The sequence below is a fragment of the Gymnoscopelus braueri genome, assembly GCF_963280865.1.
Source record: "Gymnoscopelus braueri genome assembly, chromosome: 16".
NCBI lineage: Eukaryota > Metazoa > Chordata > Actinopteri > Myctophiformes > Myctophidae > Gymnoscopelus > Gymnoscopelus braueri.
The window spans coordinates 33,852,613-33,877,679 of NC_137616.1; the positions used below are offsets into that span (position 1 = coordinate 33,852,613).

General features: G+C 41.5%; 1 protein-coding gene across 2 annotated transcripts in view; it reads left to right on the forward strand.

The window, feature by feature from the left end:
- Positions 1-25,067, forward strand: part of cep128 (centrosomal protein 128) — a 93,740-nt gene that overhangs the window by 55,002 nt on the left and 13,671 nt on the right. For both annotated transcript variants that reach the window (XM_080453070.1, XM_080453071.1), the window contains exons 17-20: positions 519-683; positions 5,878-6,042; positions 12,333-12,392; positions 19,455-19,647. In XM_080453070.1, the coding sequence (XP_080309196.1) occupies positions 519-683; positions 5,878-6,042; positions 12,333-12,392; positions 19,455-19,647 (583 nt within the window). The remainder of the gene's footprint in view (positions 1-518; positions 684-5,877; positions 6,043-12,332; positions 12,393-19,454; positions 19,648-25,067) is intronic.

Genomic DNA, 25,067 nt, shown 5'->3' on the forward strand with positions numbered 1-25,067 from the left:
TGAAATTGAAAACGTTTGAGAACCACTGTGCTACACTAAATCAGTGGTTTTCAACCTATTTCATGCCAAGGACCCCTAAATTGAAATACATTTGGCCGCGGACCCCCATATGAGAATGTTTTGTGCCAGGGACCCCCAGAAGCAAAGATTTGAGTTAAAAATGTTCGCTTTAAAAAAATATATATATTCAAAGATTTGCACACATTTTCAAGATTTTTCAAAAATAGCAGATCTACAAGCAGATCTGCTATTTTTGAATAGCCAAGGCTAAGTGGTTAAAATGATTGTGACGCTATGTTAACTCATTCAGCTGGGGACCCCCTGGTACCCCCCCCCCCCCCAAGGACCACTGGTGGTCCCCGGACCACTGGTTGAGAACCACTGCACTAAATGGAACAGAGCCTTCATTAGTATCATTGGTAACACCTGTGAAGGAAGTAAGGAGGAGGCCCAATTACTTTCTATTATGGCTACATTTGCTCTTAATAATGCCATTGGTCCTCTCTCTGGCTGCCCAGGTGGACGTGGCGTCGGAGAAGGAGCTGTGCCGGGCGCTGCGTGTCAAAGTGGACAGGATGAAGGAGGAGTGTGACAAACTGTCCCAGGAGCTGATCGCCAAAGAGGAGGCGCACTCACTCCTCCAGAGGAGGCACCAGCTACTCAAACAGGACCTGGATGACAAAGTAAGGTCCCTCAATCCTTTCCTGCGAGCTGTCATTTTAAATGGCAATGCAATGTTATAACTTTGTCGTTTAACTTTAACCCATTAAGACCTGAGGCAGATGAAAAAAATGTTTTCTAAATCCTAACGCTTTAAAAAAATACATATATATTCGAAGATTTGCACAAATTTTCACAATTTTACAAAAATAGCAGATCTACAAGCTCGTAGCGCGGCACTCGGTGCCGCGCTATGAGCTTGTATATCTGCTATTTTTGAATAGCCTAAAAAAATCTAAAAATGATACAGATGCTTCTTCAGGTCTTAATGGGTTAATGCACATGCTGTAAACCAGTGGTTCTCAGTGGTGCCAAGGACCCCCAAATTCATATTTGCGGACCCCCATTTGATTTTCTTTTGTGCCAGGGACTCCCCAGAAGAGAAGATTTATGTAAACGAGAGGCTTTAAAGCTACAATTTGTCCGTTTTATGTCAGGCTCCCTCTCTGGACAAAGAGAGGTAATCGCACCAATGTCCAAACTACAATACACTTACAGTGCATCTAGTATCCAATCTGCTTCATCTGCTTTAAATATCTTTTATTGACAAATTGTTGACCAGTAGGTAATCCTACCCAACACAAAACATTTCTCAATGGAAGAATAGGGAGACTACCTGCAACCACAGCAGATGTTATCTTGTATTGCACTAATGTAAGGAAGTATTATATCGTACACTCTGCCATACAGATTGGTTAAATACAATTTAATTTAATTAATGAATTAATTAATTTCCCGGATTGTAGCTTTAACCCATTAAAACCGATTATTCTCATTTTAGATTTTTTTGCGTTGGCTATTAGAAAGTAGCAGACATTTGCTATTTTTGAACATTTTTGAAAAAAATCTTGAAAGTGTGAGAACGACTGATTTAGAAGGCGCTTTGTAGAATCGGCCCCAGGTCTTAATGGGTTAAACACTTCATAAGAGGTACAGCCTTTCACCGTCTAACTTTGATGATTAGATGTACTGTACAAGCGTCGGGAGGAGGAGAAATGCATAACTGCCATCCACCAAATGCTCCAGTCCAGAGTGTTTGAAATGAACAGCCCAGAGGGCTGCACGGGCCTCATCCCAGCAGTTTAGTTCAAAGGCATTCAACCTCTTCAGATGCTGAACGTCGTGTCACGTTAGTGTGTGGTTGGATCAGATGAATCCGCACCAGGGAGCCGCGCGACTACACTAAATTAAACTGAACCGCTTTCACCTTGGCATCCCTGTTTTCTTTTCGGCATGTCATTATGGGGGAACATTTTCCCACCAAAAAAAAAAGAAAGAAGTTCATGAGTTGTTAAACAAGTTAAACATTCTACATTTTAAAATAGCAGAGCAACTTGTAGATTGTCTATTTTTGCTATTCATCGTATGACTATAGTGTATAGCATTGGTTCTCAAAGTGGGGTCCGGGGACCCCCAGGGGTCCTTGATGGAGTTCCAGGGGGTCCCCAGCTAAATGATGGATAGTTACGAACCAAATGGACCCTAATGGGCCTGTAACTCAAGAGTGTACAAATGGAACCAAATGGAACCTGACGGGTCCATTTGGTTCCATTTGTACACTCTCAGAGTTAAATTAACATTGATTTTACAATATGTATTGGGGTCCCAGAGATAGAAATGCCATTAAATGGGGGTCCGTAGCCTAATGCATGTCAAACCGGGCGTCCTTGAAATTTAAAATGGTTGAGAATCAATGCTAGAGCCGTAAGAAATCTTCTCTTATGGGGGTCCCTGGCATATCTTTTCAAATGGGGGGTCCGCGGGCTAATAAGTGTCAATTTGGGGGTCCTTGACATGAATAAGTTTGAGAACCACTGATGTATAGGGCTAACGTGGTTAAATAAACGTCATCTTATCTTCCTCCCTCCCTCCCTCCCATCATGATGAAGAGTCTTGTCTAGTTAGTTCACATGATCATACCAACTTTAAACACGGCTCAGAAGGTTAACTGGTGTGTCGAATCAGCGCCTCCTATTTGTAAGGGTACTTCATCAATACCGGCCCCTAGGCAGATGAGGTATTGAACACACACACACACACACACACACACACACACACACACACACACACACACACACACACACACACACACACACACTCTCACACCCATTCACCTCAATGACAGGCCTGTGATAAGTAGCGGAAGCTCTTTTCAGGGATGGAAGGATGCTGCTATCCGTGGGGGGATATCCATGTATTGATTTGTGGTGGTGGTGAATGAAGCAAAAGAAGACCCTTATTAACGTAACACGGCGGGCTTATTATCTCGGGGACGAGGTAATGATCCACGGTCCACTAGGCATCGCTGATCCGATGGTTCCTGTTCCGCGGCCCTATCGACTGGCCCCCGCGCCCGGCCAGGGACCTCCTCCTCTGTCCCTGACACTATTGATGGGGACACGGGACAATGGAGGCAAGGCTTAACCCATTCAATACGGGAACGCATACTGTGTCATTTTTAGATTTGAGCTTATAACCATACTTTTGCTATTAAAAAATAGCAGATCTACAAGCTCATAGCGCGAGCTTGTAAATTTGCTATTTTTGAAAAATCTTGGAACATTTGCGCAAATCTTTGAATACATATATTTGGAATAAAATATTTTACAAATGTTCGCTTTAAAACATATATATTCAAAGATTTGCACACATTTTCAAGATCTTTAAAAAAATAGCAGATATACAAGCTCATAGCACTCAGTGCCGCGCTATGAGCTTGTAGATCTGCTATTTTTGAATAGCCAAAGACATCTAAAATGACGGATTGAAGGGGTTAACTACTGTTGTTTGCATGGGGAGGGGAGCTGAGCGAACTCTGGTGTGTGTGTGTGTGTGTGTGTGTGTTTGTGTGTGTGTGTGTGTAAGTTAGATAAGTGGGGTCAATCCTCACTTTGTGGAGGGTTTATTCATTTATGGATAGGTTAACCACTTGAACCCTTAGTGTTCCTTATTCTGGTGGCCGAATTGTATGTATTCACCACATATATTTAGTGTAGAGCGAAAACAGGAGGAGAAGGGGGCCTAGTAGAGAGCCCTGGGGGACCCCGGTGAACTAGTATAGCGTTGCTGTCGGGGCAGAAACCTCTTATCTCTATATTCTAGCTTTTTGTGTTTTTTCATAGATTAACGCCCACTACAGCGTCACACAAAAGCATCAAAAGTAGCAGATCTACAAGCTCGAAACGTGGCGCGTTTTGAGCTTGTAGATCTGCATTTTTGAATCTTGAAAAGTAACAGTTTTGGGACATACCGTATGAGGTTCCACCCGACATTGACGATAGGGTTTTGTATTTATGTTTCCTAACTATAACATGATAACATTTGTATCTCAGAGATGGGCTGCTCTAGTAGCCATGTTTGACTACTAGAACTAAAAAGGTTTAAATTCTACTTCGATTTTTTTTTTCTGTGCTTTTTGGCCTGTGCTGCTGGGGGTCCCTGGAACAACTTATATTGAGATGGAGGTCCGCGGCAAAAATACATATCATTTTGGTGGTCCTTGACATGGAAAAGTTGGAGCACCACTGATATAGCAACATACTGTTAGGATTTAGAAAACATTTTTAGATATGTATGTGGCGCCGTCCCCCATCTCAAAATGTTTTGTTCCATTAGCAGATTTTCTTTGCTACGTCCCAGCTTTTTTTCTTTTTTTTTCACCTCAAAACGGGCTGCCCCCCCCCCCCCCCCCCCCCCATACCTATCTGAGCTCATTCAGCCATACATCCCAGGCCAGACCCTTGAGGTCGGCTGACCAGTTGCTCCAGATTGTCTTTGCGGTGGCCGGCCCCCAGATTGTGGAACACCCTGCCTCTTCACATCCGCTCTGCTCAGTCCTTGGAGGGTTTTAAAATCTTTATTAGAAACGACCCACTTTTTCTCCCTGGCCTTTTAATGCTGCTTGGCCGTGTATATATACCCTTGCTGTGTGTACTTTGATGCTGTACACTTTGATATGCTGTTTTTGTTTTATTCTAGTTGTGATCTGTATAACTTGTTTGTTTTTCCTTTTTTAATTATTTAGTTTTGCTTTAATTAGTTTTTCTTTTGCTCTGTTTGCCTGTTTTAAATTTCTTGTTCAGCACTTTGGTTTGACCTTGGTTGTTGTAAATGTGCTACATCAGTGTTTTTCAACCTTTTTCATATCAAGGTCCATTATTTATTCGGCATTTGAGCCACGGATGAGATTTAGACTCTCAGACCCAAGACTTTGAATATTTTGCTATTGTTGGATGAGATCTTGTCCTCAATTCCATGCTGTGTTGATGTTGGTACCATAGGAGAGACAACAGGCAAACGTTGTTCAAAATAACAATTCTTCCACATTCTCTAATGGTGTAGACTTCTTGTAAATTAACACATTGCGTGCCAATCGCGTAGATCTACGCGAACCTAAATAATTGCGCAGCGTGCCAGTCGCGTAGATCTACGTGAAGTGGTCTTTTTTTTCTTTCTTTTTTTCTCGCAGGTTCACTTTTCATTGTAGGCCTCCCTCGCCACGACACATTTCATTGTAGCACACCCGGAAACGGAAATATCCGTATCCGGAGATTTTCGTTCCCACCCGCCTCCGCTCTAAAGCTCCCACTAATCCTCCATTTTCTCGGTTGTTGTTTTTCTCCTCGCTGATCGCTGTTTAACATAAACCGCGACAACTTCAAAATGGCCGATCGCCAATCGAAACGGTCTTCTCTGGGCAACTCACACAGCTACCCTGTGTGTCTACAAACAGTTTAACGTATTTAACGTTAAGGTATTTAGCAAGGTCTGTGGCCCCCCGTGAAAAAAACAAAAAACAACAATAAATCGCTGGCACTGGTGAGTACATTATGATATTAAACTCTGGCGTGGAATGTGTTAAGAGAGCGTAAAATGAAACCAAATGAACCTGTAAGGGTCCATTTGGTTTCATTTTACACTCTCAAGAGTTAAAGATCTATAAGGGTCCATTTGGTTGCCAACTCTTCCATCATTTAGCTGGGGACCACCCGAAATCTTCTCAAGGACCACTGGTGGTCCCCGAACCACTGGTTGAGAACCACTGTGCTATATAAATAAAGGTTGAGTTGAGCTTCTCAAATGTCAGAAAAGCTCCTCTTTGGTGATCAAAAGTCACTTATTCTCTGACCGCTCTGACTGCATCCTACGTTCCTCCAGGTGACGGGTGACGAGCGGAGGCGGGACGCGGAGGCGGAGTGTGCCGTGCTGGAGGAGAAGGTGTCGAGGCTCGGGGCGGAGCAAGAGGCTCTCCTTTCGTCCGTCGGGGAGGAGCTTGACGTGGCTTGCCGCAGCTTGGCCAGAGGTAGTGAAGACAAACTGCAGGTAATTATTAGCCCGGTTCCAAACCATAGACCCCGCCCACTCTCTGAGTGGACTGCCTCTTGGTCTGGTGTTGAAATGTGAGCCTAGGATATCTTCGATACAAAAAGTACCGTCCAATGAGAGGTGGGGGTGGGTCTAACGACAAGCCAATCAGCGAATATCTGCTAAAACAAGCTGTGCGATGAGGTCAGATGTAGGCGGATCTTGGTTTAGTGAAATTCAAAATATAATCGCCGACACTGCAGCCAATTTCAGATTGAAGCTCCACACAGCTTCAGGCTGATAATCAGGCTAGGTAATTATGCCCCCTGACAATAAAGTGGGGAATATGCAACAGGCTTATATTTATGCGTATATATTTTTATTCTACAAACACAGTGACCCATTATATTAACCGCTTTTCAGTCTGGCATTCCTAATTTGGGCATGTCATTATAGAAAATATCAGCTATTTTCAATTTGCGGCACCATCATTTGACTAGATGATGCTTAAAATAGGGCTTAAAGGGATATTTCACTTTCAAACATGTTTGGGCTCATTTTAACATCTACTCAGAATTTTCTGTGTACCTTAGACAGTTGCTTGATTCAGTATTTAGATATTTGATATTCATTTTATCAGACACGCCCCCTTCCTATACAAACTTCGAACTCCATTTTAACCATGATAGAGTCATCGAAAACACCCGTCCTTGTTTCTGGTGACTGATATTGTGATATACGTGAGGGGGCCGTGTTTTTTCAATTACTTTTTTTCATTCATTTTATTTATTATTTGCATTTTTATTTTTTATTTTTTTTATTTTCCAACAAAATTGTAGCAACTTCAAAACTGTCTGGAGTGCACACAAAAGCCAGTGTAGACATTAAAATTACACCAGGACCCCAGGAAGAATAGTCTACTCTCCACTAAGGTGTAGACTAATGGGGATCCTTAATAAACAAACAAACAAACCAAACATGTTTCAAAGTGAAATATCCCTTTAAGTGGGTTAAGACGGTGTCTTAGACAGAGGTAGAGTACGGGATGTGTGGTAAGATTGTTTGGGCGGGTCCTGACCAGGTACCACTCCATCATCTCTGGGGTACACAAGATGACTGCAGTGCAAATGAAGCAATGTGTAGATTCAGCAAGTAATGCAGGACTCGTACAGCACAGCTACATTTAATGGAAGTGCAGAAGGTTAATGGAAATGAATAGAAATATGAACAAATCTCTCAAGCTCTCTCCACTTGTGTGACCTTCGTCGGAGCGTACATATCTTGCATATTCTTCTTGCACTGCGGTGTGAAGGTTGCACCGATCAAAAGCCTCGAGTTGAATAGGAAAGCCTGTGTTGATCAGAATGTGCAGAAGTCGTCTCTTATCAGGGCCAAGGGGCAGATGAGGTGAAGTGTGTCTTGTGTGTTTATGCGAGAGCAGAGGAGGACATGATGATCACTCTACTGGTGTCGGAAAAGTAACTTTTAGCACCTATTTTAACCCATTTAGCCAGGGACAACATCTGTGTCATTTTTAGATTTCCTTGGGCTATTAAAAAATAGCAGATATACAAGCTCATAGCGCGGCACCGAGTGCCGCGCTATGAGCTTGTAGATCTGCTATTTTAGAAAAATCACGAAAATGCGTGCAAATCTTTGAATACATACATTTTTGAAACATTATTTTTAACTCAAGTCTTTGCTTCTGGGGGTCCCTGGAACAAAATATTTTGAGATGGGGGTCCACGGCCAAATACATATCATTTTGGGGGTCCTTGACATGAAGATGTTTGAGAACCACTGATATAGAAACCTAGGTTTTTTTCAGAATACTGTATTTGTAGAATCCCCAGGTAGCAAAGATTTGAGTTTAAAATGTTCTCTTAAAAAAATTCTAAAATAGCAGATCTACAAGCTCGTAGCGTGGCACTCGGTTCCGCGCTACGAGCTTGTAGATCTGCTATTTTTGGATAGCCTAAAGAAATCTTAAAATGACACACAGAAGCGTTCCCGGCTTTAATGGGTTAAAGAAACGGTACAATGCCATCTCCTAGAAGTTTTCTCCTCACTTTTAGTGTGACAACAACACTGCTGTGCAAACTCCATTTTAATGCACATAAAGGTGTCTACATGTGTCCCTAATGTTTAGATATTAGTTATGCATTATGTGTATTCTAATCCAGTGGTTCTCAAACTTTTTCAAGTCAATGACCCCCAAAATGATATATATATTTGGCCGCGGACCCCCCATCTGAAAATGTTTTGCGCCAGGGACCCCCAGATATTCGATATTTTATATCGTCAAAAATAGCAGATATACAAGCTCGCAGCGTGGTACGAAGTGACGCACTGTGAGCTTGTGGATCTGCTATTTTTGAATAGGCAACATATACATTATAAATGGATGGATGAAGTGGTTAAGATGATTGTGATGCTATGTTAACTACTTATGCTATGTTAACTACCTCCAAGGGGTCCTTGGGGGGGTTCATGGAGATCCCCAGGAAAAGTAGTCCAATATTCCAATCCACCAAGCGAGCGCACACACACACACACACACACACACACACACACACACACACACCCCTACAGGCGGTTCTGCTGCAGTGCTATGGGCTAATGAAGCCAGCCATTGCCCCTTATCTATTCACATGGATTTCCCAATCTACTTCAGCAGCGTTGCAGCCCAGCCAGGCGTCACCGGCACAAAAAAAAACGCCTCTCACCTCCATCTGTAATCTGTCTCATTGAAAAGAAGTCAAACTCAGCCAGTGATTGGCCTAATGAGCAGAATAATTAATAGTCAACCACTTAAGCCCTCACATGTTGTTGAATTACGGTGTCGTGCAGCCAAAATAGCTAATCTACAAGCTCGCGCGTCGCATCCAGACACTAATGGGCCTGTAACGACAGACCCAAAAATAGAGACGCTCCAAATTAGCAACGGCAGGTTGAAAGGAGTTTTAAGGGGTGCATTAGGCATCTGTTAGCCCTCCCTCTCCTCACATGCACCATATGAGGGGAGTTACAAAGCGGCTTTCAAACGCATTTTTTGTCGGACGGGCGTGATCATTGTGAAGTGAACGTTTCGGGGGAGTCGATAAATCGAGTGTCAAAATCAAGGGCCCCAGCATCCATCCGCCCTTTTGAAATTGAGTCTACTAGAAGTTCGAGCCCATCTAGCGTTGTTTTTCTGCCTAGAGTTTAATATAAACTGTACATCGTGCAATGTACGACGAAGGTGGAAATGTTTATTCCCGTTCGCTTGTTATACCCAGTTGAAAATAGCATGTTTCGCTCAAAAATACATAGTAAAACACAGGAGCAGAGATTCAGAATATTTCCCTAATATTTTAACCAGGAAGTGAAAGGAGCAGTAAATCTTTGGATCGCGTTATCTCCTGGTTCTGTGTGAAATTTCGGGAAAAAAGGGTATGCTATAGGAGGGGCGTGGCTAGCTTATGATGCTTTGATTGACAAGCTACGCAACCAATAGCATTCATTCCCCACCCCCCGCTCTGGCCCCAACCAATAGCATTAACGCGATATGACGCAATATAGAAAGATGGCGGATTTGAAATAGCTGAAAAATAGGCTTCATTTACGGTCTGTAGAGTCTATGGGCGTAACGATGTCCATAGTTTTTTACAGTCTATGGTCAAAATGGGTGCAGAAGATTTTGAATCACAGATACAGATTTGAGAGAGATCTACATTCAATGTAGGAACCAGTGCAAAGACCTTTTTAGGGCAGTCCTTCGTGTTGAGGATGGTACCATGTTGAGGATGGTTTCTGATGCAGCAGACGTAGGTTTGTCAGCCGCTGTTTTTTTCCCCCTTCTAACCCCTAGATTGAATTTAGATATCCCCAGACGATCGGTAGGAGGAGACGGGGTTGATTTTGACAGCAAATTTTGATATAGTTTTAGTCATATTTAGTCATCTGAAAAGTTTCAGTTTTTGTCTAGTTTTAGTCGACTAAATATCACAAGACTAAATCTACAGTTGATTTAGTCGACTAAAATGTATTTTGGCGGTGCCTTGATGGCGTCGTAATGCCTGATTTTACACTTGGTTGCGTGCTGAAAATAGCGTCAACGCAACGCGTCGCAACGCGTCAACGCAACGTGTCGCAGCGCAGCTTGTAGATCTGCTATTTTCAGAGCGCAACACCCGAGCACAACCAAACATTAAATTACTTGTCTTTTAGTTCTACTGGATCTCTTCTCCACTAGTCCTAACTGTCTAGTTTTTATTTGTTGACGAAATTGTCAATATATTTAGTCTTAGTTTTAGTCATCAGGGTTTTTATAGTTATATATATATAGTTAGTTTTTATTTAGTTTTCGTCAGTGGAAAAAGGCAGTCGACGTACATTTTCCGTCATAGTTTTAGTCGACGAAATCAACACTGGGAGGAGATCGCCGAATATCTGGCTACACAAGGCTATAGGTGTCAAGTGTATTTCGTCTGGGGTGCCGTTCCTCACAGGTGTCGACTGCAGAGGTGCACAGTAGAGCAGAGTTGTATTTTGGTTTTGATTTCTTACCAAACAAGAAAATAAATGCTTCTTTCTCAAAATGTTCTCCAGGAGTGGGCAGGCCATTATACCCCTCAACCGTCTAACTATATACATTGCATTTTTCTTGTCACTTTTCCTTTTCCCCCTGAATGTGTTTGCAATGCATCCCTGCATGTACATATGATGTTTTCCCAAGGGAAGGGTGGGATACTAGGGTCTTCCTGTCCAACACTCCCTCTCATCATCATCTCTCTACCCACTCTTTCTCTGCTGTAGTCTGTTTTTCAGCCTTTTTCTCTCATTCCTTTGTCTCTGTGGGAGCTGGTTTGAAACTAATACATACACAAACAAACAGCCACACACACACACACACACACACACACACACACACACACACACACACACACACACACATACACACACACACACACACACACAGAGTCTCTCTCTTCTATTAGTCGTGGCAGGCAGTGCTGTTGAATGCTGTGCTGTTGCTTTCGCTGCAACCCCACAGACAGCGTTTTTAACTCCCAGCCCGCTCCCTCATTTTTCCCTTTCACCACCCCTTTTGTTTGCCGATGCCGCATGGCGGCTTTTGATCATTTGTGAACGAGAGGAAGAGGGAGTAATGCAGGCATTTTGCAACCCCCCCCCCCCCCCCCCCCACAGACGCACACATACTCACACAAACACTTTTCCCCTCTGTTGTATGCTCTCTAAATATGGGTTGTGTGTGTGTGTGTGTGTGTGTGTGTGTGTGTGTGTGCGCAGAGGTGTGGGTGCTGGAGTGACAGAACTTCATTGTTGTAATTGGAGTTGGGAGTGCACATCGCTGGGAGTTGATTTTGAGTGGCAGCTTTGGGTGAAAGAAGTCACTTGACACCTCTGAGCCAATTGTAGAACAGCAGAGTGTTATTTGCTGAGACGGGTGACAGAAATCACACCGGGGAAAAAAATACCTTCCACTTCAGTCTATTACGCATACAAACGACACACCACAAGAGTCTACTTAGGAGGCATTGTGTGTGTGTGTGTGTGTGTGTGTGAGAGAGAGAGAGAGAGAGAGAGACAGATTCAGTGTGTCTCACATTTGAGTTTTGTCTCTGTGGGTGTATGTGTCAGCATGAATTTGTGTGGTGTGATTTAATATTGTGCGTATCTTTTGTGTGCTTTTGTCTGGTCTCTGCCTGTGTGTGTGTGCGCGCGCGCATGTGTGCGTATGTGCAATTGTGTGTGTGTGTGTGTGTGTGTGTGTGTGTGTGTGTGTCAGCAGCTGTGTCAGTATGAGTTGTCAGAAGTGGTTTGTGTTGCTGATGCTGACAGGACTGTCTGGGAAAGATGGTGACTAATCCCTCAGCTCATTTGTGATGACACATAACCTGTGTGTGTGTGTGTGTGTGTGTGTGTGTGTGTTAGTGTTTTTCCTTGCCTGTGTGTGCGTGCGTGCACGTCATGTTGAAATATACAGCATGATTATTGCCATTCTGTGTGCCACACTGCCACAGGACACACCACTTTAACCCAGTGAAACCAATTAGGACTTTGATAGTGTATTATTGACTTGTATCCGTCTGCTTATCTTTCACATCTCTTTTCTTTCACAATTTGTACCTCTTCAAGTCATACTGTGTGTACTATGTGCATACTACATACATAATCATAATTGTACTGACAATGCCCTATTTCACTTTTGTTTGTCAAACTGCTTTGTCCTCCCTAGTATTTTTCAAACATTAACCATACAACTTAAAACCACAGATACTCCTCTCTCTTGTGTTTTCATACAGGCAATCTCCCAGAAACCTGGACTGGTGAAAGAACCCCCTTGCTGGCTAGCAGAAACCAAGGTATGACACCAACATGTCAGTTTGTGCCACTGTATGATTGATTGATTGATTGATTGGTTACTAGGGCTGTCACGATTACAAATTTAAGTTGAAGATTAATTGTCACTCAAATAATTAGCGATTTAATTGTGTGTTTGGCATTGAACATTGGAACATAATATGAATACAAATTTAAATTCTGTTTGCCTTTTAGGCTTCATAATAAAAAAATGCACAGGGCAGATAGGACAAATAACTTAAATATACAAAGAAATTATTGACATTTAATAGTTTTATACATGAAAAAATACAGAAATAGCAGATATACAAGCTTAACGCGTCACGAATTTTTTTCAAAATGGAAACGATAATGACGTGTATGCAAAAATAATTGTGATCATCTCAATTAATTGCGATTAGGCGATTACGTAATAATTGTGACAGGCCTAGACGTTACTGGTCTATCGTCTTGTACCATACAGACCTCCGATTATCAACCGCTTCAACCCTAGCATCCATATTTGAATCTCACATCTCACATAACTCTTACACAACAAATTGTCCTTCAAAAAACATTAAAATAAGAAAATAATTGGTAGATGCATCCCTAGACCTTATCAATAGCTTCAGAATCTTTTCGTTTTTTCCTTGAATTAATGAATGGATTTTCGGTTGTATTTTTTTCCCCCCTTGGGATTTCCTCTCTTCAAACCTTCAGCCATTATAAACCGTACATTTTAATCTTGTGCACTGCAGCTGGCAGTTGCAACTTATTAGTTTGCATAAGTTATTGCATCTATTTAATTTATTCTAAACAATGATGATTAATGCCATGCTCAGTGCTAATAGCTGTTCTGTACTGTATGTACTGCACTGTACTGCAGATGGGCCAGCGTCCACAAACGGATAATGCAGTCTAATGTGAAGTGGCTCATATCCCTAGTCCCTTCCATTATTTTATGGATTGTGTAGGTTGAAACCTGTGTGTGACTGAGTGCAAATGATCCTATATATAACAACTGGAGTTGTTATCTCATCATTTGCACTCCGGTTTTACAATTTTTGACTGCAAGTTGACAGAAATGGTGCCATCTTATAATAAGGATTAGTGAGGAGTGAGGACCAAATATATGAAAATGGGTCAAGTGCTCATTTAAGTACTATATACTTTGTCCTACAGCAAAAATAGCCGATCTACAAGCTCTCCTTTGTTGAGCTCTCTCAGTCTGTCTACGTGTTGAGAGTTCGTAGATCTCCTATTTTTATAAATGTTTGAAAATGCGATTTTTGTAAATCAAAGTGACGTGACCAAATTAGGGAGGACAGGTTGAAATTAAGCGAAAAACTATTTCCACGGCTGGAAATACGACTTGAGCTTTGACTATGATAAATTGCTGCAGTCGAGGGCCTTTCAAAGGAATGTCTGTCAGCACTGATCACATACTGTAAGTGCAATGACACCTCGGTGATGATGTTAGACACTCTGTCAAAAAGAATGATGTTGACAGTGAAGCCCCAAATGATGTCGATGCCCAGTTCTGGTATTGGTTTGGCAAACATCTCTGATCACTGATATTTCTATCAACAAATAAACTAAACCCCTCTGGAACTCTCTCCTGAGGGAGATTCGCCAGGCGCCAACATTGGACTCTTTCAAGTCCGCACTGATGAGACACGTGTGCACACAGGCTTTTGGCAAATAGTTTGTTGTCTCCAGAGAGTATGTTTTGCACCCTGTCCGTCCATCCGTGTGTGTGTGTGTGTGTGTGTGTGTGTGTGTGTGTGTGTCCGTCCGTGTGTCCTGTCCGTCCGTTACCAGCTAATCTCCGGCACCGTTGGCCCGGTCGCTGCGAAACTGTGCACACACACTCCCTGGATGCCAATTCAGAACCTCTGCCCCAAAGTTTTCACATGGGCCTGTTATAGCGCCACTAGGAGGCAGATTTGTGCAAAACCCATTTTTTTGTATTACTCCTACAGATTTTATCCAAATGTCATGCAAATTGGTACACAGTATCTCTATAGTCATGTGATTAACACGGATCTGCCCGATTTGCCATATTCCATCCTCATTGGCTAAGGTTGGCTTCCAAAGTTTGCAGTATTGCTACGTTTTGAACAAAATACCTCAAATCATAAACGCAGCTTGCGATTTCCGTGAAATTTCACACTCACATTCCCTCTAGGCCGAGGAAGAAATGCCACCCTTTTCACATTGGCCTGTTATAGCGCCACCAGCAGGTCTAATTTAGCAAAACACATTTTCAGAAAAAAATGCATCAAATCATGAATGCAGTGTCCGATTGCCGTGAAAGGCCTAAGAATAAATGGCACCCTTTTCACATTGGCCTATTAGAGCGCCACCAGGGGGCCACAATAACCTACCTGACCTGGTGGAGACCTGTGCTCCGAGGAGCACTTTATCTAGTTTTCTTTCTTTTTGTTGATGTAAAGCAGATTTATTCAACCTTTTTCATGCCAAGGACCCCTAAATTGATATACATTTGGCCGCGGACCCCCATCTGAAAATGTTTTATGCCAGGGACCCCAGAAGCAAAGATTTGAGTTAAAGAATTTCGCTTTATAAAATATATACATTCAAAGATATGCACACGTTTTCAAGATTTTTGAAAAATAGCAGATCTTCAAGCTTGTATGATCTGCTATTTTTGAATAGCCAAAGCTAAGTGGTTAAAATGATTGTGACCCTATGTTAACTGATTTTGCTGGAGTGGGGACCCCCTGGTGGTCCCCGGACCACTGGTTGAGAACCACTATAAATTCAAGAAGATATTACTGTATTAAACTTGAAGCTACAGGTACATGTATTAATACACCTTTTCCTGCACAGATTTGTGCCAAAGATCGGCTAATATTTAGGTTTTTCCAAACTAGAATGGATGTGATGTCCTCTTGTATTGGACTTCCCTCAGACCAGATACCCCCCCCCCCCCCCCAAAAAGATGCATAAAAAATTCAATGCCGATTAAACAGTCACATAAATATTTTATTGGCCAATATATCAGTCTGGCTCTCGTTGGTCGCATTCATTGCCCTGGCCTATATACATAATGCAGTCGGCATAATAGTTCACTGAATTTTCAATGTATTGTCTACGTGTCTCCTCTTAACCCCCCCTCCCCCCCAAGACTTTAATAAAAAAAAATGAATAAAAGAATTAGGCTGGCCATCATCCAAGGATCTGCACGGCAATTACCCACACCAGAGCTCTCTCTGTACTGCGCTGAGGATAATGAAGTGGCTAGGAAGGAAACGCTGGCATTAAGCATCATCAGGGCGGCATCACCAACGCACTTGAATCACAGTGAAGAAGAACGGCCTCCGTATGATCACACTGTTTATGCCTGATTTATACTTAGTTGCGGACCGAAAATAGCCTCTTCAATTCAAACCTTTAATTTGTCACATAACAGTCGTTCAAGGTCCGAATGGCCTTGAGGGTAGAATCGTCTCCAGTGTCTCTCCTTAAAACCCATTAACGCATTCACTGCCAGACTTATTTCTGGCTGCGTTTGTCCACTGCCAGTGATTTTTTTTTAACCAGGTTGCAAAACCTGGTCTACATCTACACTCGCTAGTCCTGACTTTTTCACTAGTCCTGACTTTTGCGTGACTTTTTCCTCATTGGCTGGTCATTTAGCCAATGAGGGCTCAATGTCTTCTCAGAATATGGGATCTAAAGACGACCCACAATACTGTGTTCGGCCACTGTATGTAACTGTAATGGTAAGTGGCGCTGTTGCTCAATGTCCTCTCAGAATATGGGATCTAAAAACGTTGCCATGTTTAGTGAGAGAAATAAGCAACCATATGGGATCTAAAAACGTTGCCTAGTGAGAGAAATAAGCAACCTGGTATAATATGACAATATGTCATATCTTGTTTTAGTTTTTTTTACCTTTTCAACTGGTCACAGAAAATGTATATCCATTATAATCGATCGTCCAAACGTATTCATGTCAAGGACCACCCAAAATGATATGTTTTTGGCCGCGAACCCCCCCATCTAAAAATATTTTGTTCCAGGGACCCCTGAGAAGCAATGTTGGCTTTAAAAATATATATATTCAAAGATTTGCACACATTTTATACAAGCTCATGAGCTACATGTATGAGCTTATAGATCTGCTATTTTTGAATTGCCAAAGTATAAAATGGCACCGATGCTCTCCCAGGTTTAATGGGTTAAAACCTTGTGTAGGAGGTATCCTCTTCCTGACCTAATCGGTTGGAATAGCACATTCTGCTGGGTGGCTTGTGTCCTGCCAAGATTTAGTTTTTTGACTTTTACCTGCACTGCTTTGGAATAATAGACATCTTGAAGGAGTGTGGGAGGGCAGTGCACTCCCTGTGATCCTCTCTGCCTCAGGTCGGTCGGTCGGATCACTCTACTTCTCAAATGTAGAAATCAGTGGTGGAAAGTAACTAAGTACATTTACTTAAGTACAATTTTGAGCTATTTGTACTTTAATTGAGTATTTCCAATACTGTTACTTCTACTCCACTACATCTCGGAGGCAAATATTGTACTTTTACTCCACTACAATTATTTGAAAACTTTAGTTACTAGTTATTTTCAGATATAGATTTTTACATTATAAAACATACATTAACCACTTTAGCCCTATTTTAGCGACGCGTTGTGAACTTGTAGATCTGCTATTTTCAAACATTTTAGTACTTTTACTTTTGGTACATTAAGAACATTTTGATGCCAATACTTTTATACCTTTACAAAATGAAAATGAAAATTATGAATTCCGGACTTTTACTTGTAACAGAGTACTTCTACATTGCAGACAGTATTGATACTTCTACTTAAGTAAAACATTTGAGTACTTTTTCCACCACTGATAGAAATGACATGATGATGGAGCGTGTTGGTGCTTGACGGTGGTTTTCTCACATGAACACAGAGAGAGAGAGAGACGGATCTTTCAACTCTATAATACACTACAGTGCTCTGAAGAACAAGACCTCCCCCACAGGGTTATTGACCTTTTCGGTGTTATTGATGCCTGTGAGGAACAACTCATCTCCTCACGAGGGAGAACGGAAGCTTCTCTTCCTCCTCCAGTCCAGTCCAAAGGCTGTCTTGTGTTGTCAAAGTGTGTGAGTGTTAGCAGGACCAACTCGTTAGCGAGAGGTCAGTCAGTACAAGGAGCTGTGTTACACAGACACGATTCCAGCTGATGCTTGTATTTAACTGTAAAGAACTATGTTATTCTATTGCAGTCCCTTGTTGTTTTGTTATTGATCTCTTACTGTAGTATTTTTTTCCAAGGCTGCCGTGATCGCACAGTTTTTATGTCCTATTATAGGCTGCCAATTAGAATAATACTGTATAATAATAATAATACTATACTAATAATACTGTATAATAATACTATACTAATAATACTGTATAATGATAATAGTACTAATACTTTAACAATTTAATAATACAACCTAAGAGAGAATGAGGCAATGATTTTACATTAATAATAAAGGTAAGATGAATTCTGACTATGTGGGGAGTTAGGTTTTATGCACATCAAACAATAATGCTTAATAATGTTGTTTGATCAGAAAGGCTCTACAGCAGAGGGCATCAGGGACATATCTGCCCTGTAAAGGGTTGACCAAGGCAGATCCGAATATCCTTGTTCTTCATTTCATGCGTCTGGATGGCGTCATGTTTCAGGTCAAGTTGGAAATATTTAATTTCATGAAGTGAAATATACCCTGAGAACTCATCCTCCAGTCACTGCCGCAAAGCTGGTTGATGACCACTTATGCCCTAATACACTTTGTTGTATGACGAATAGGGAAAATAGCTCTTAACACGTCGAAATGCAACATGTGTTTCCCCTTATTTATTTATAAGGCCTTGTGTGGAAAGTTTCCTTTGTACCTATCCTCCCTTTTAGAACCAAAGGTTACTGGACATTCAACACGTTCACAAACACAGTTAGATAGATAATACCAGTCCACGTAAGAGCAGTGAACAAGGAAAGACTGCTGTCATTTATTATGCTCCACACAAATGGAACAAACTTCAGGACTCTCTGAAACCGGTGCGATTGGTCTCAATAGAGACATATAGGGTGCTTCTTGAGGACACACTACATAGTGACTGCACCTGTTTCATGTAACACTATATTTATTTGCATCTGTGATGTTGTAATGTGATTCAAATGTTTGTTATTGTTCTTCATTATGTATGTGTTTCATATGTTTTATATGCTGTTATCAGGGCGTCCTTGAAAAAGAGAGCTTGCTCTCAATGGGCTTCCCTGAATAAATAAAGGGAAAAGAAAAGAAAAAGGAGGATCAAGTTGTAGCAGCGGAAGAGAAATATTTCGCACAGGTGAAAAAAATGTCTCTTTGAGATTGTCAGGTGACAAATCTTGACAAATATCCTCTTCTCGGGGTCCCTTGACCAAATGTTTTCAAATGGGGGTACGCGGCCAAATGCATATACATTTTGGGGTCCTTGACAATTTTTTTTTAAAACCACTGCTCTGGGACCGCTATTGCACTATGTAACTTTTTTTAATGAATGAAAATGTAATTTTATACAAAAACATTTTTTTATACAATTGAGGTGGTTGTATTTTGTCTCCCTGCTCTTATATTGAGACATTTTGATCATGTCAAAGGTCACCTAGACACAGGATCTGACACGAATTTTGACCGGATGGTCAAGATTAAATTTATCTCCTGAGCAAGCAGGCAGGCTCTATTAGCTCAATGGTAAAAAAAAAATGTCAGCACAGGAAACCGGGTTCAAATCCAGGGTAGAAGAGGAAAGTTACATAGTGCCGCTTTAACAGTAGACTTATGTGTCATATTTTTTGCATTTTATTCCTTGAAAAAGTATTCAAAATGTAATATTTTGGTAGAAACTAGTGGTATCGGCAACTGTTTTCAAGACGACCCGTTTCCTTTTCAAAAGTGCCATCATTTCATTTTTGTTGCAATATAAAAAAAATAAGGAAAAAAACGATCATAAACTAATAATACAGTAATGTAAGATCTTAACACCCTGCTTGTGTGCCTTTCTCCCCCCAAAAACAACAGACCAAGCTGCGCTGGCTGTGTGAGGAGGTGCGCGAGCGGGAGACGCGGGAGCGCCGGCTGAAGAAGCAGCAGCAGCAGACCAGAGATCAGCTGAAAGCCCTGAGAGAGAGCCGGGACTCTGAGCAGACCGTCCTGCTGCAACGCCTCGACAGGCAGGAGAAGCTGCTCCACTCCCTCAGCGCAGACAAGAAAGGTACATAACATAAAGGCAGCTCTCCACCGCACCCATATCGGCCCGCCTCGGCCGCGGAAGGCGTTGGAAAGCGTCTCCTGCCGACAACCTTTTTTGTTTGCACAAATGTTCACGATTTTTCAAAAATAGCAGATCTACAAGCTCATAGCGAGGTTTGGTCCGAGCTGCCGTCCGAGCTGGCTCTAGTGTTGCCAGATTCTGTGAGTGAATCAAGCGACCAAGTCTATGAAACGAGCCCAAAAGAAGCGAACAGGTGATAAGAAGCGGGCTTGCTAGCTCTCATGCATTGAAGGAGGCATGTGCTCGGCTCTAGGCTCTCCCTAGGCTGGCAGAGGGAGTATAGCGCCCAGGATTAAGTAGACAATTGGCACTGGGTGAAAAAATGGGTTACAAAAATCGTGGGATAAAAATGTAAGCAAAAGAAGCGAACAGTTTCACCACTTGAGCAAAAGGTATCTTGAAAGCAAGCCCAAATAATCAACTACACTTCAGAAACAAGGCCAAACAAAAGCAACCTGCAACTATGAATATTTACAAGCGACTCTAACGCATGCCATGCGCACAACAATGTGCGCATCGGCCGACAAAACGCGCTAGGATTAAGCTCGATAAAACAAAAAGTCAAAACAAGTAGAGGGTGAAAGCGAGAGATGTAACCAGAGGCCAAAAGAGTCAGACAAAGACATGTATATTAGAATGAGAAGTTGAGAGAGAGCTGTGATGAAGAGAGAAAGATGGATAGAAACGAAAGAGAGAATTAGGAAGAGAAAGGGCATAGAAAAAGGTCAGCAAGGAAGTAGCTGGTAGAGGGGAATCTTAAAGAGAGAGAGTCGGACAGAGAGGTAAAGAAAAAGGGAGGTGAGAAGAGGAAGACAGAGGCCATAGAGGATAATAGGCAAAGGAGGCGGGTGAGAAAAGGACAAAATTGGCAGACTGAGAGAATGAGCTGTATGTCATTATGCATCATGTTGCTGTGGAGGCAGAGTGTTACATCATTCTCATCAGCAATATACCATGATGACAGCACCTCGACACCCCATAATAACCTCATAGTGTATATCGTCGCTGTTGGTCAGAAAACCTTGCACGTCCAGAACCGTTAATTTTTTTGTATTGCTTTAGATATAAACCTAGCAACGCGTTGTGAGCTTGTGGATCTGCTATTCTATTTTCACTACTTTTGTTTGACACTCTGATGAAGGTGGGCATTAATTTATGAAAAAACATAAAAAGTTGAAATAAGATACAAGGTTTCTGCCCGACAGCAACGATATCTCCTCTAATCATCCCACTTCTTGAGCCCAATCAGCCCTTAAGCTAAATTAGCCTCGTTGTCTGTCAGCACAGCACACCCAACCCAACCACTGGTTATTTTAGCAGCTAGCAGTGAGATGATCTACAGCAGGGGTCTTCAACAGGGGGTCCGGGACCCCTAGAGGGTCCTCAGAGTTACTACAGGGTGTCCGCCAAATCTTTGTGTGATACGCTTTTTCTTTTTACCTTAACCACTTGAACCCTAGCATCACTTTTCTGAGGAGAACTTTAGCCAAAATGGTAGCCAAATGATCTACAAGCTCACAACGCCTCACGCTGCGAGGCGTTGTGGGCTTGTAGATCAGCTATTTTTGGCAAAGAGGAGGTATAGGTGTAGAGGGGAAAAAAGAGCAGACCAAGTAAACAAAAAAAGCATAATCTGAAACACAATTTTATACAATATAGAGGGGGTCCCTGCTTCATCTCTCTCTCAGCTAGGGGGTCCTTGGCCTGAAAACGTTGAAGACCCCTGATCAGCAAAATGAAACATGCAGCCTTTCTGCTGCATGTTCATTTTGATGGGTCAGATGGTCAGATGAGTGGGCACTGCTGGGCAGATGGGTGGGCAGATGGGTGGGCTGTGAACACTTGTGACATTTTAAAGTGGGCCCTGATCCCGAAAAGGTTGAGAACCCACTGATTTACACAGTATGATTATTTTTTTCTAGATTTATTTTTTAAATAATGCGATCCAGTTATTTCAATGCTAGACGTGCGTTTCGGTCAAATCTATAGTCTGGATTTAGGTGCGTCTTAGCAGTATGGTCCCCTTCCCACAGCTTTTCTTTGTCACTTATTGTCACAGAAAGGACCACAGCCTGAAAACTCTTGCACACCTCGGTGGTGCGTTGGCTCAGAGATGTACAATATAGCGGGGACATGTTGTCATTTCCTCCCCAAGCAAGATACTGAAGAATTGAACGGTTTATACTTTTTTTTCCTTTCTTCTTTTTTTAGTTTACTGTTCCTCATCAAATCTGAATAACTGTTATTTGATGTGGGTTTACCGCGTTCTTATCGGTTGGAAATGAATTGCGTTTTCAAAACACTATTGGCCCTTTGAATCTATCAGCAATTCTCTTTTGAAACTACTTGTCTATTCATCGCAGCAGTTAAGCTATTCATGCCCGAGGTCTCTTGGAACTTTTTGGAATAATATAATCACCTCGCAGCACCCGCCCCCAAGTGGAATTACTGCTACAACACGTAATATTTTGCAGAACTTTTCCTTCCTGTTTCTTTTTGTCGTTTCCTTTGCCTTTTTTCCTTAAAAACAGTGGTCTGAGTGGAAGTGTAGATTGCTGTCACATCACAGCACATGTCTGTCTCGCTGACTACCCCACAGATTTCATACCCAGGGACCCAGGTGTGATAGAAAGAAGCAGTGATAATAGGCAGCTGGTGGATAGTAACTAAGAACATTTACTCAAGTGCTGCACTTTACTTGAGTATTTCCATTTTTCAATACTTTATACTTCTACTCCACTACTGTACATCTCAGAGGAAAATAGTGTACGTATACTCCACTACGATTATTTGAAACTTTAGTTACTGTACTTAGCAGATTCTTTATTATTAATACAAAAACCCTATTCTATGCTTCAACTAATACAAAATTGTGAGCTTGTAGAGCTGCTATTTTTGAAAGAATTTTGAAATATCTTCAAAAAGAAATGTGAATGAAGTACTGATACTTTTACCTGTAACAGATTATTTCTACCTTGTTGTATTGTTACTTTAAATACCATATATGAGTACTTCTTCCACCACTGATAACAGACCATGGGCGCCTCTCCCCTGCCGTCAGTAAGGTAGATTTAACCCGCTGGGCCGAAGCCAGACCCTATGACTGTTGATCAATGTTCAATCTTCAAGTGCAAATTGGCGGTTTGTGCGGCTTTCTGAGTATTCCTGAGTTGCAACTTGCTCTCCGCTAGCTGCGGTAACCCTGTGTGTGTGTGTGTGGACACACACACACGGACACACACACACACACACACGCACACGCACACGCACACACACGCTTGGAGTGCACAGGAGGAGATGGAGTCATCCACCGGTGATTGAATATCGAACTGGGTTAATAGTTTGAGAGAGAGAGACGAATGGAGCAGCAGTCACAGTAATCTATAGGATGTTACAAGTTTGGGAGAGGCATTTAGATGGCTTTAGAGAGGACACTCTCTCTCTGTCAGGCTTCATCCTTCTTGGATGTTGTTCTCACTAATGGGTCTGTCACAATTATTACATAATCGCCTAATCGCAAATATTTGAGATAATTGCAATTAGTGTTTGCATAATCGTCATAATCATATACATGTTGATGATTTTTTTGTATAATTTCAAATATTTTCAAAAAAGCTTGTTCCACTATTCATATAAAGTATAAAGTACTTAAATCATGCAAGTTATTTGTCATATCTGCCCTGTGCACCTTTTGTTTATGAAGCCTAAAGGTCCTTACACACCGGGGGCGATTTTTTCATGCGAATAATACATATAATAATAATAAAAAGTATCTTTTATTTATTCGGACCGCATCCGAATTTTGCGTGTAATGACCTTAAAAGCCAAACAGGAATGTAATTTTTATTCATAATGCTCCAATGCTCAACAACAGAAACGCAATTAAATCGTTAATCGCAATTATTTGACCGACAATTAATCGCCAAGTAAAATGTCATAATCGTGACGGCCCTACTCACTAAAACAGGAAGCTGAACACCTATACTGTACGAAACACCGTCCAACCATTACATGACATAGTTGTCAGGTTGCATCACCACATGATTGAGTGCATCCCGGCAGGCCGGTACGCAAACCCAGATGACTGTAATCCAATAACGCTTCATTGTAATCAGATAGTAGGAAATGTATCACGCTATATAATGTGATGTTTATCTCGTTAAAAGCAGCGTTTCTATTCCCTGACAGATGCTTCCATACTGATCAAACACTTGCTTTATTGCTGCACATGCCACTTTTTTTGTTGTTGCTGCACACATGTGCTGAGACCCCCTCAGAAGACACTGTAAGCAGATGGTCACATACGTCTACTACCCATCAAGACCTGAAGCCGACTCTACAAATGCCTCCTAACATACATACATTTTCTGAAAAAACGTATGTTTCTATATCAGTGGTGCTCAAACTTTTTCATGTCAAGGACCCCCAAAATGATATGCATTTGGCCGCGTGTGTAAAATAATACTTTTTAGCTCAAATCAAAAAAATGACACAGATGCGTTCCAGGTCTTAACTCATTCAGTGCCAAAAATATTTCTGGCTATATCACCCCTGTGCCAAGGCCAAAAATACATTGTAAAAAAAAAGTGCTTAGGAGCCGAGATACAGCCTTTTTCAGTAAAAAGTTAAACAAGAAGTGAATGGAGCAGCAAATCTTCAAATCATCATATCTTGGGTTCTGAACCTTTTTTTTCAAAAAAAAAAAAAAAAAAAAAAAAAGTTTTTTTTGAGTTTTTTTTTTTTTTTTTTTTCCTTTTTTTCCATGACGTCTCAGACGTCATTGGCACTCTGGGCTTATGAAAAACGTGACGTCTGCGACGTCATTGGCACTCAATGAGTTAATGTGTTAATTATCGTTTGTTTTTATTCTTGTTGTTTTCAGGCCTGGAATTTTGTCATTTTAGGGGCAAGGCCACTTGGCCTTTGGTGTTGTCCATTTTTTTAGGGCACAAAGGCCAAATGCCAGGGCAGGAAAACCATCAAATAAAACAAGATTTTAGTCCATTGAAATAATTAATTGAATTTAAGGGTTAAGGACGATTTTAAATGTAATATGTAGACTATCTGCAGTGAAATAAATAAATGATGGTATTTACAATCTGATCCATGCTTAGCCTTGCACCAATCATAGTTACTGGATTGGTTTAACCCATTTAGACCTGAGGCTGATATTAAAAACGTTTTCTAAATCCTGTTTTCTGAAAAACTTCAAATGTATTAAAGAATTACAAAAAAAATATGTTGCTATATACTGTACATGGCAACAACTACCCCAAAAGTGGGTCACAGATTGAAATGTATAGTTACGTATAGGTGTTCCCGGTATAATTGGGTTCAAGGGATTCTAAATTAAAAAAATA